Source organism: Psittacula echo, assembly GCF_963264785.1.
Source record: "Psittacula echo genome assembly, chromosome: 5".
NCBI classification, from domain to species: domain Eukaryota; kingdom Metazoa; phylum Chordata; class Aves; order Psittaciformes; family Psittacidae; genus Psittacula; species Psittacula echo.
Window position 1 is genome coordinate 84,058,423 of NC_137739.1, and position 10,783 is coordinate 84,069,205.

Sequence of the window (10,783 nt, forward strand, 5' to 3'; positions counted from 1 at the left end):
CAAGACATCCTATTTCCTCAAAGTATTTTCTATAACAAATCATTTTCCCTTGTATTTTACCCAGTTTAATTTTGACAAACTGCTTTATCAAGACCCCCATGTCTTTCAGAAGCTCAAAAGAGCAAAGAAAACATTGTGCCTTATTGAAGACAGTCTTGTCAGTGACTCCAGATTGTACAACCCCGCCTTCTCATACAGGAGCTTCACTGATTAAGCAATAAAACCTAGTTCTGAAACCCATAGACAGGAGACCTGCAAGAACAAACCAGATGCCTAAACCAATTTGGAATATATGTGAGCAATCAATCACACAGCTGCAGGGAGTTTTCAGTTCCCCTCTTTGTTTATACTCCATGTTTTCCACCCCCTCTGCAAATGGAGATTGTGATGCCAACACCTTCCTAAATTCCATGAAACAATACTACATAAGAAGATCCAGAAATGCTATCCTGAACATAAGACCTGAATTCTACCAGCAGTTTTGTTAAAGATATTGATTCAATCCATACCCACTAACACTTTTCATTGGGTCTCTGCTCTTGAGACTGAGCAGAACAAGACAAGTTTATGCAGAACCAAAGCAACAACGAAACACAACTGATTTCCCCTCTTTGCACTGCATCTCTTCAGCTACACAAACAAGATAACTAAAAGAGTCCTAGTTTGGTAAGTAACTGAACTATGTACACTGGAATTCGAACAATGCTGTAACAACAACAAAATCAGTTCAAAAAAGGGTGACATGACTCATATCCAGAATAGTTCCAAGGATCAAAACTTAAGACAAGTGCTGAACAAACAGGACTATGTTCAGTAGAAAGCGACAGGGTCACATGAATTTCTGACAATGTACCTGATCAGCTAAGTTTTCCTCAGACATCCTGATTGTCATCCATTAACTCCATTGGTGGTACTTCCCCATGGGCTTTATGACTGTTCTCATAGCAGCCTTCCAGTATCTGAAAGGGGTCTGTAGGGATGCTGGAGAGGAACTCTTCATCAGGGACTGTAGTGGTAGGACAAGGGGCAGTGAGTTTAAACTTAAACAGGGGAAGTTCAGGTTAGATATAAAGAAGTTCTTTACTGTGAGGGTGGCGAGGCACTGGAATGGGTTGCTCAAAGAAGTGCTAAATGCTTCATCCCTGGCAGTGTTCAAGGCCAGGTTGGACAGAGCCTTGGGCGACATGGTCTAGCGTGAGGTGTCCCTGCCCATGGCAGGGGGTTGGAACTGGATGATCTTAAGGTCCTTTCCCAACCCTAACTATTCTATGATTCTCAGCAATTCTTAGGTTAAAACAAACAAAAGCCCCAAACAGAAAACATCCTGTATAGAGACAACTTGAGGTTATCTTGCAGCAGTATCTAAATGAACAGAAAATTTGAAATAAAATTAATCCAGAAATAAAGCTACATTGGACTAGAGCCTTTAAACAAACCCGCAAACAGAAACAGTCCGCAGAGGTATAACAAACAAGTATTTTGAGCATGATTAATCAAAACAATGAAAAAGGAAAAACTAGAACCCATTCTTTTGTTCTGTTTCTGTGTCCTTGATTAAGCTTAAAAAAAAAAAAAACAACCCAAAAGTAGCTAAATTTAAGACACCAGAATCATGCAGATTCTGGACATTAGAGCACAGAGCCAGTCTTAGAGTCCCTTAAATATGGAAAACCCCACTAAAAAATAAGCCTTAGGAGGACAGAGAAAGTAAGTTTATGATGCAACTGTGCAACAGAGTCCAAAACTAATATGATGAAGGCACTTTAATTACATGGCTCTGGTTTTAGTCTTCAAAGGTTTTAAGACATTCCCTGAAGTATTATTCTGCAATCTGAAGTTTTCCCTTGATTAAGGTCTGACAGATGTAGAAAGTAATTCCAAAGCACATCTTTTGCACTAGGTACACAGCTCTAGGTTGTATCCACAGCTCTAAGCACTTCCACATAAATCAGAAGAGGATTCCTAAAGAAAAATAACTTGTAATAGTACTTCATGATTAAAAAATTCAACGCCATGTTTTAAATTGAAACTACAAACAGCTTAAGAAATTCAATTATATTACAAAGATGTCATTGTCTTTTCAAGATCCTATATGACTGCAACAAGGAGCTGATTGCCATTAGAATCTTAATTTGCTTTCCCAGGCTGAATTAAATGAGCTATAATACTCTTAGAAGAACTTTAAAATTGCTAGTTATTTAAAGTAAAACGATCAAGAAGCGGAAGAGAAACTTGCAGCCATCAACTTCTAAAGGTCAGAAAAGGAATTGTAAATATAAAAAGGGAAGTAATAAAAATAAAACTAAGTGATCAAGCAGTGTCTGGAGTCTGCCAGTTTCATTTACCAATGAGAATACGAAGCACTTTCATGACTATTATTACAATTTCCACATATACTTAATGAATTCTTGAGAAGAGAGATATTAGTTCCAATCCACAAGATGTGAAATTATATTTAGTCTCTTCCTAAAGCTGTAAGATAAGTCAAACAGAAGAGCTGAGATCCAGAAGATTAAGAGTTGGTTTTCACAATTCCATACTCAAACCATGGCATCTTTTGCTAAGTATCGTATACAGCAGGAAATGAGGCACAGAGAGAAAAACAGAGAACTAGGGTAAAAGATAAAGGAAGAGAGAGCAACCGAGTGACATCGAGTTCAGATTAACCCCTTCAGAGAACTATTCTCATTTACACTGGAAAGCAAAGGAATTTTCAATTCAAAATCCAGTATCCACATTAAAAGTCACATCAAGGTTCCTCAAGCTTAAGAGCCACAGCCAAGTGCCCCCTAGTGACACCGTACACACAAGAGAAATTTGGGAGCACCAACAGTAGAGTAGCAGAAGCAGCCATCGGGTATCCACAAGATGAAGATTTTATGCATTCAAGACTGCACTTCACACATGTGTGCCTTATCCAAGTAATAAAGAAACAGCAAGTGGAAGCAAGAACATATTTTATTAAGCACAGCTGATATAATTTCCTGCTCACATGGAAATAATCAAATAAGGTAACAAGCCAAAAAGCAAAGATGATCTACACAGAAGCTAAAGTCTTCACGCAAAGATGTATTACTACTAAAGAAGAGGTGGGAGACAATGAAGATTTAGACTCCAAACAAAGATAAACAGCCAATTCTTGACACTCCTTTCTTTCGTGGCCTTGGACTGAGACTGTGGGAGAAAGATAGAGGGAGGGAGGAAAATGTCCGAAACATGGGTGAGAAACTCCTCTCAGAATCCTGCACTGCTCAAGGTGGAGAATTAGTGCTACGTACCAGCAAGAGGGTAGCAGGATTTGCTCTGCCGGCACAGCCCTCACTGCGAACACGGTAAGTGGATCTGTGTGAGCACATTGATTAAGAGGACTCTCTCCACGCCCAGGCCTGGCACCTCATCATCTTGCACGCCTTCAACAAAGAGTTCACACAAACCGGAGACAACAAACAGCTACCAGACAACAATTCTAATTGTTGTAGGTCTCCTCTTGTTTTAAGCAACCCAATCAATGGGCCTTTCACTAAGCGACTGCTACATCATATAACAACTTCCCATTAAAATAGTTCTACTAGTAATCCTCTTCCACTGCACATCACTTTCAAAAACCGCAAGTCTCTTGTCCTCACCTTATTTTTCGTTTCTATCACCCTCATTACAAGGTTAGTGCAGAGCTACTAACAGAGAACACACAAGGCAACCATTAAATATGCACTATGCCCTTTATCAGGTCTCCAATAATACAAACTCAATAGGGGAAAAAAGGTACCTTAATGCTATTTATATTATACAATTAATAAGCATTAACATAGACAATAACTTTGTAATAGCCTCAAATTCAGTTAACTCACTAACCATGGCATGAAAGACACTGAAGTTACTTTCCGGAAGTTTCATATAAGATTATGATGCAAAAAAGAAGTATCCAAATGCCTAACTTATAGCAAAGGGATAGCAGCAGAGCGTATCATTGCTTGCCTTCTTCATAACTTGTTACAACTGCGCTAAAGTGCTGCAGAGAAAATGGGAAAGTAGGAAACAACCAAACAGGAATCCAGAGGGTCAGTTATGACTCAGAAAAGGGCAAAAGAAAGAAAACTAAGGAGAAGCTGTCAGCAAAGTAAACATTCTGCCTAAACTCCCCAGCAACTGAATCTGAAAACGCAAGTCCAGATACTTGGATCCGAGTACATTCTTCATTCCAAGTATTAGAACAGATATAAATGCTAATGGACTGCCACACTTGTAAACATCCACGCTGCCAGATGAGTACAAGATATTGATTTGTTACCACTGAAACACAAATGGACCAACTTAAAACAATATTTATCTACAGCAACACCAATTGTGGAGCACAGGACCAGAAAGCTGTCCTGAAGAATTATGAACATCAGGAATAACATCACAGCAGCCTTTCAGAACGCAAACAAGGAGTTTGAATTTAACAGGGAATTTCAGCTACTGTTGCCTGCCTCATTCAAATCTGCCTGGATTCAACCCCATGCCACGTCCTGAAAACTGACCCAACAACAAAATTAAACAGCCCAGTAATGGGTTGGCAGCACATTACCAGCAGGTCATTCTTAGGTCCCATTTTAACATTCCCATTAGCAATTTGAAAGAGGATGGGAGTGGCAAAGGCAAAGAACCCAGATGACATTTGCAGAGGACACCAAACTGGGTGGTGCAGTAAACAAGGACAAATATAGAAAAACACGCTGGGATTTTATATAAAGACCCAAGAACATTTCATACAGAGGAGAAAATGGAGCAGCACCGAGTGTTCCTCCTGGATGTATTTATCCAGGTTCTACATTGGCATAGCTGGTCTTCCTGAGGACTGGCTCTCACCTTGATAACAACTGATCTCAAATTGGTCTCTTACTTCAGAATGATACCATAAAAGCACACGTCAGGAAAAACTACATGTAACCCTGTAAAGCACCTCCGAAAGATGAAATGTTTTAGTGCAGGAACTGTGCTGCAAAAGTTGTTCAATAAAGACAGCAGAAAGCACGGTACGGATGCAACAAGAAGTAATCTCAAAAACCTCAACACTACATAAATCTATTTGTTGTAAGAAAAAACAAAAGCGTTTCTATAGCTAATGACTTAATTGGGCTTGCTCCCTCACAAGAGGCTACCAAGTGCCATCATACCAGAGGCACACATGGACACATTTTATACACAATGCTATTTACACAAGCAAGTGCTCTACAACACACGATGAAAAACAGAAGGAGAAATAGAGAAGACAACACTTACTTCGCCTGTCATTTAGCTAAGGCCGGAAAACAACAACAAAAACATTCATTACTTCAGCCCCTTAAAGCAGCCTGACCTTACCCACCCGCGATGCCTGGAAGCCCCGGCCTGTGCTGTTGTCCTATGGGAGCAGCAGGAGAGAAGGGGGCGATGGAGAGGGAAGCCCAAGGCGCCCAACGAGAGCCCGGGGTCCAGCAGCGCTCAGGGGACTCAGAGCCGCTCTCCCCTCTCTCCCTCCCAACCCCAGCAACGCGGGTTTCGCCCTCAACCAGCCACAGCGGCCTTCCCGCTCCCCCCCGCCGCAAGGCCGCGGTCTCGGAGCTCCCGAACAAAGGCCCCGGAGGCGAGACCCGGCCCCGCTCCTCCCGCCGTGGCCCGGCGGCCCCGCGAGGGCAGGTGCCCTCCACCTTCCAGGGCGCCGCCGCGGGGACGGCCGCGAGCGCCCGCCCGCCCGCCCAGGGAGCAGCGACGGCGGTGGGGCCCTGGCCTGGAGTCGGGCTGAGCGCGTAGGCCCGGAGCCTACCTGCCGGGGAAGGGCCGGGGCCGGGCGGAGCGGGGCCGGGCCCGGAAGGAATGGCCCCAGTGCTCGGTCGTCGCCGCCGCTCCGAGCTCCGGCCAGGCGAGCCAGCCGAGCGCCGAGCCGGACCCGAAAAGCGGCGCCGAGAGCGGTACCAAGGCCCGAGCAGCCGAAGCTAGAACGCCGCCAGGCCGCGCCAGCCGAGCGACGAGCTCTTCCACCGCGGTGCGGTGAAGCGCTGGGGCTACGCTGCTCGCGGCCGCCGGAGGGAGACGGAGGGCAGGCGAGACGAGTCGAGCCCGGAGCGTGGCAGGGGGCGGGTGTTGTGGCTGGGTCGTGCCGCCGCACCGAGGGGTTGTCACCGGGCGGAACAGGAGCGGGGATGGGAGTCGCGCTGTGCCGGCACTAACTGCGGTGTAGCGGCCGAAACCCTTCGGGGGTGCCTGGCCGAGGACTGTGCCTGTACCTGGCACGGCGGGTGCCGGCCTGGTCTCCGGGGTGGGAAGGCCGCAGGGGCAGGTCCTGCGGGTCCCTGCGGAACGAGCTCAGTGCCTCGTGTCCTGGGGGTTTTCCCCTTCCAGACTGATACAGGGTGGGAAAACTGTGATTAAAAACAGGCAAGAAAAGAGAAATGGTATCAGAGTGAAACACTGACAGATACGGGTGTCAGATGAGACGTAACTGGAAACCTTTTCTGAAATAGGACAGTGTTTATTTTTACATATATTGTCATATATATCCAACATTGTGCATGGTGAAGACACAAAAGGTGTACACGGCCCCTTTGGGAGAGGGGCACCCTACAATGAGGGGCCCTGCAGAGGCACCAGTATCTTGCTCCCTCCTCTGTACTGTATTAAGGCTGAAAGAGTTGGGGTTGTTCGGTCTGGGAGAGGGTTAGGGTTAGGGTACTGACATCTGGCTCAGGGAAGAACAGTAGATTCATTTTGTCTGGTGTGGCCTGATGCAGTTTTTGCCCACGTTGATAAGCAGTGGGATGAGTTTTGAAATTAAACTCCACCAAAGCTGACAGTGGCTGAAGGAAGACAAGACCAAGCAGCACACGTTCCAGGAAGTGCCTCCACTTTCAGTTCACGCTGGTCCCCGCACACACTGAGACGAGCTATTCATACCTTAAGTTGAGAAACTCCAGCTTGTTCCTACATGACAGTGTTTGTACCTACATGTGTCCAAGTCTCACTTGACCTTCGCGTCACCCACGCAGCTCATTCAGTGTCTGCTGGTGTTTAGGTCTGAACATTGGTATTTTTAGCACAGACCATCAAATATAATTATGAGCCATCAGGCAACAACTCTTACCCTAAAAATGCTTTTTTCTCCCGTTAGAAAACAATGCTTGTGTGCTTCTTCCTAAGTAAAAGGAGCAGCATTTTTGCCACAGTAAGCAATAGCAGCTCTTAGGTCGTATCTAATGGGAAGATGTGTAAAGAAAATAGTTACATCTCAGTTTGCTGTATATTTTAAAGTTCTCATCAAGGCTTATGAAAACATCTTGTTTACACACCATAAAGCATGCTTGGTCTTCAGTAAGATAGTAAAGGCTCACTGCCATCACCTGGTAGGATAATCCTGCATCTCCATCCTACACTTGGTTGGGAACGTGTCCCATACTTCCTTATTCCTCAAACATGGGGCATGATCCAGGCACATTTCCTCTACAAGGACAGCCCAGCCGTGCCAGGTGGTTGCACTGCTACTTTAAGTAGCTACCTTTCTGCAGCATTCTGCATTCCCTACCACTTCTGTGTCATTTACTGCCCAGTAAACAATAAAATCTAAGAAACCAAATTTTCTCTGACTGCTGTCAAGAGATCCCTGGAAACACTTGCATCTTTTGGAAAGAGAACGTTGCCAGGAAATTTCCCAGTCCTGTGCCAACAGCAGCTGTGTGTGCTAGCCGTCGTTTTCCACAGAATGGGTTGATTGCCAGCAGTGGAAGAGCCGCCTTTATGTACCTCAGCTCTGATCTAAACAACAAACTTCTGCAATCAGTTCAGTTCTTGTGATCCAGCCAGTCCTTGGCATTTCTTTTACAGCAGCCAACAAGATGACATATCTAGCGAGAACTAGAGTTACATTCAGTAGCTCATGTCCTGATATGTGCTCAATAACCAACACAGTCAACCACAGCTTCGCATCTTCTCCAGTCTGTCTGGTTAAAAGAAACCTTCAGTCCTTCTTGACCTTCTAGGTATGAGCAAGCACTAGTGTGTACCAAGCAAAAAGGCAACCCCCTCACAGAACACAGATGCTACTTTCAGAGGAGCTGCTGGGGTTTGGGAGATGTGCAAAACTGCAAAATGGTATTTAGCAAGAATTTCTACTTGCAAACAAAAAGATAAATGTTTGTTCTGCTGCTCATGAATTCATGGTAGGCGTGAGCCCATATGGAAGTTTAATTTGTGTGAAACACCATTTGAAAAACAATCGGAACTGGTTTAGGTTAGAAAGTGGCATAGAATTGTTGCTTTGTAAAACAGTGCAAGGCTAACAGAGTTTTCATCATTACCAAAGACAATTTCCCAAGTTTCTCCACTCATCCCACATTAGTTATTGTTCTCTAAGTCAGGTGAAAGGGGGGAATCTAAACATCACAACAGTAAAAACTCAGTGATTGAGCTGCATCTCTAGAGACGTTGAGAGAAGTTCAGAAAACTGCCTGAAATTAAGAGAGTAATATTTCTCCTTGTCTCAGATCTGCTTAGTGTTTACAGACTTACAGAAGAGGAAGGGGAATGTTTGCTCTGTGTGTCTTCCCAGTTAGAAGCCTCCTCCCAATCACATTAGCTAAAGTGAGTAAGTAAAAGCTCCTGACGAATACGACAGGCTTCCGAGTCCATGGATTCCATTTGTTCGTACTCTTCTTCTGGCTGTTCCATGTGTCCTGTGGCCGGTGAAGACCACACGTCCAGCCCGTGTTCCAGGGAGATGTTATGAAGCACACAGCAGGCCAGAATGATGTGGCTGGATTTCTCTGGAGAATACTGCAGGGTGCCTTTGGAACCATCCAGGCAGCGGAAACGTGACCGAATAGTTCTGAACGTCCGCTCAATGACATTATGAGTGGCAGAATGGGCCATGTTGTAACGGTATTCGGCAGGCGTCTCAGGGATGTGCAGGGGGGTCATCAACCATGTTCGGAGAAAGAAGGAGCTGTCACCTGTTGGCAGTGAAAAGGAGGAGGACAGGTTACACACCTGTAGTTAACCACAGACTTCACCTCTTATCTCTTGTTTTTCTGGTACTGCTGGTACAGAATAATTTAGTTCCTTGGCTAGAACAAGAGGCATGAGAAGGCATGGAAGAGCAACAGTAACACAGGTTTACAAATGTGACAACGATATAAAGACATTCAGTTTTACACAGGGAAATCCTGGAAGAACACGGAGGAGTTTTAAGAGAATTAATTTACTACCTAAGGCAGTGAGAGACAGCTGGACTAGGACCCTGCATAGAATTAAAAATGGCATAATTCAGCTTAGAAAGGTGTCGGATACTAAAAACACACTCTTAACAGAATGACTGTAAACTAACACATGCAAGAATCAGCCTGTATAAAACACAGATGGGAAGTTACTGCTCTAGACTTCTAAGAGGAGGATTGTCATGAATCTCAAGGTATTTTCAGGGTAGCAATCAAAAGTAAACGCATCACTTGTGCCCAGAGGCTCTAGGCTCAATAAGGAGGTGGTATATAATAGACTTTCCACAGAAAACAGTAGAAAATAGACTTACCAAGTAGCCAGCCATCTTTATGTAGCTCAGTTTCAAACTGCCTTGTCAAAGCTGCCTGCTGTAACACAGTGCAGTCGGGCAGGCTGCCAGGCCAGTGTGTTTCAGCACTCAGGAGGACTCCTCTGGCATCGCACACCATCAGGCAGTTCAGAGAATGGAGACCCTTTCTGTTCACATAGGACAGGTCCTCAGCATTTGGTGCTTTGATTGCCACGTGGGTGCAGTCAACCACCCCCAGCACTCCCGGCATGCCTGCCAGCCCATAAAAGTCATCCTTCAGGCGCTGTACCGTAGCTTCATCCTCAGGAAAGTGAATGAATTGTGAGGCTCTTTCCACCAATGCCTCGGTTACGTTGGCAACGCAGCGGCTCATGGAGGCTTGACTAATGCCTATAGCATCCCCCATGCGAGTCTGGAAGGAGCCAGAGGTATAGAAACCCAATGCAGCAAGGATCTGTGTCTCTGGACTGATGGCCCTGGACCGCTGTGTAGGGCGAGAGAGACTGGCTCCCAGGAGATCCACCAGGTAGTAAATGAACTGTCGGGGAAATCCATATGTGGATACTAGATACTCATCTGTGACATCCTCCAGCTTGAAGCGATCCAAAGTCCTGTGTCCGCGGCCATACAGCAAGAGGTCGCAGTCAAGAACTGCAATAGGTACGGCCATGGCCGAGGGGTCCTCTGAGGGCTCCCCTGTTACAGCTCCTCCCCAGAGCCTTCACCCGCCTAAGGCAAAGGGGAAGAAGACTCAGAATGGGTAAAAACCGGGTAAAAACTGGTTAGCCTTTCAGACTGTTACCATATTCCTTTTACTAGGGATATCCAGCAAATCTTTTACTTCCATCTGCTTTTAAAACCAAGGGGTGGAAGTAGGGGGGCGCACTGAGAGCTCTTCAGCCCTGCCTGGCTCCAGTGACGGGGAGGGGGCTCGGAAACCGTCCCCAGTCACCGCTGACCCGGCCGCGTTCAGCCCCCGACGGCCGGGACGCGAACGGCCGGTACCCGTGTGCGTCCCCCAACCCCGCCGGGCGCCCCTGCGCGATGACGGGCAGCGGACCGCCTCCCGAACCCCGCCGGCCGCAGACCCGGCCCTTACCGGCCGCTTGCAGCGCTCCCGGCCCCACAGGCGCTGCGCGCCGGCCCGAGGAGGGCCCGCACCCTGCTACGGCAGATTCGCCACAGCGCGGGGCTGCCGGCGAGTGCGGCAGCCGGCCCGTCCCCTCTGATCCGGGCCTGGCTGCCCGC

The 10,783-nt window shown here is 46.4% G+C and overlaps 2 protein-coding genes across 8 annotated transcripts in view; both read right to left on the reverse strand.

Moving 5' to 3' along the window:
- The window catches only part of AMBRA1 (autophagy and beclin 1 regulator 1), a 133,426-nt gene extending 127,521 nt beyond the window's left edge, over nucleotides 1-5,905 (reverse strand). For all 7 annotated transcript variants that reach the window (XM_080617551.1, XM_080617549.1, XM_080617547.1 and 4 more), the window contains exon 1: nucleotides 5,786-5,905. The gene's annotated coding sequence lies outside the window, so the exon portion shown is untranslated. The remainder of the gene's footprint in view (nucleotides 1-5,785) is intronic.
- A 1,820-nt stretch (nucleotides 5,906-7,725) lies between these two features.
- On the reverse strand, nucleotides 7,726-10,698 carry HARBI1 (harbinger transposase derived 1). Its single transcript, XM_080618527.1, has 3 exons — nucleotides 10,635-10,698; nucleotides 9,536-10,264; nucleotides 7,726-8,960 (listed from the first exon to the last, which is right to left on the reverse strand). The coding sequence occupies exons 2-3, from the start codon at nucleotides 10,203-10,205 to the stop codon at nucleotides 8,584-8,586; spliced, it is 1,047 nt and encodes a 348-aa protein (XP_080474653.1). The 5' UTR covers nucleotides 10,206-10,264; nucleotides 10,635-10,698; the 3' UTR covers nucleotides 7,726-8,583.
- Between the last annotated feature and the right edge of the window lie 85 nt (nucleotides 10,699-10,783).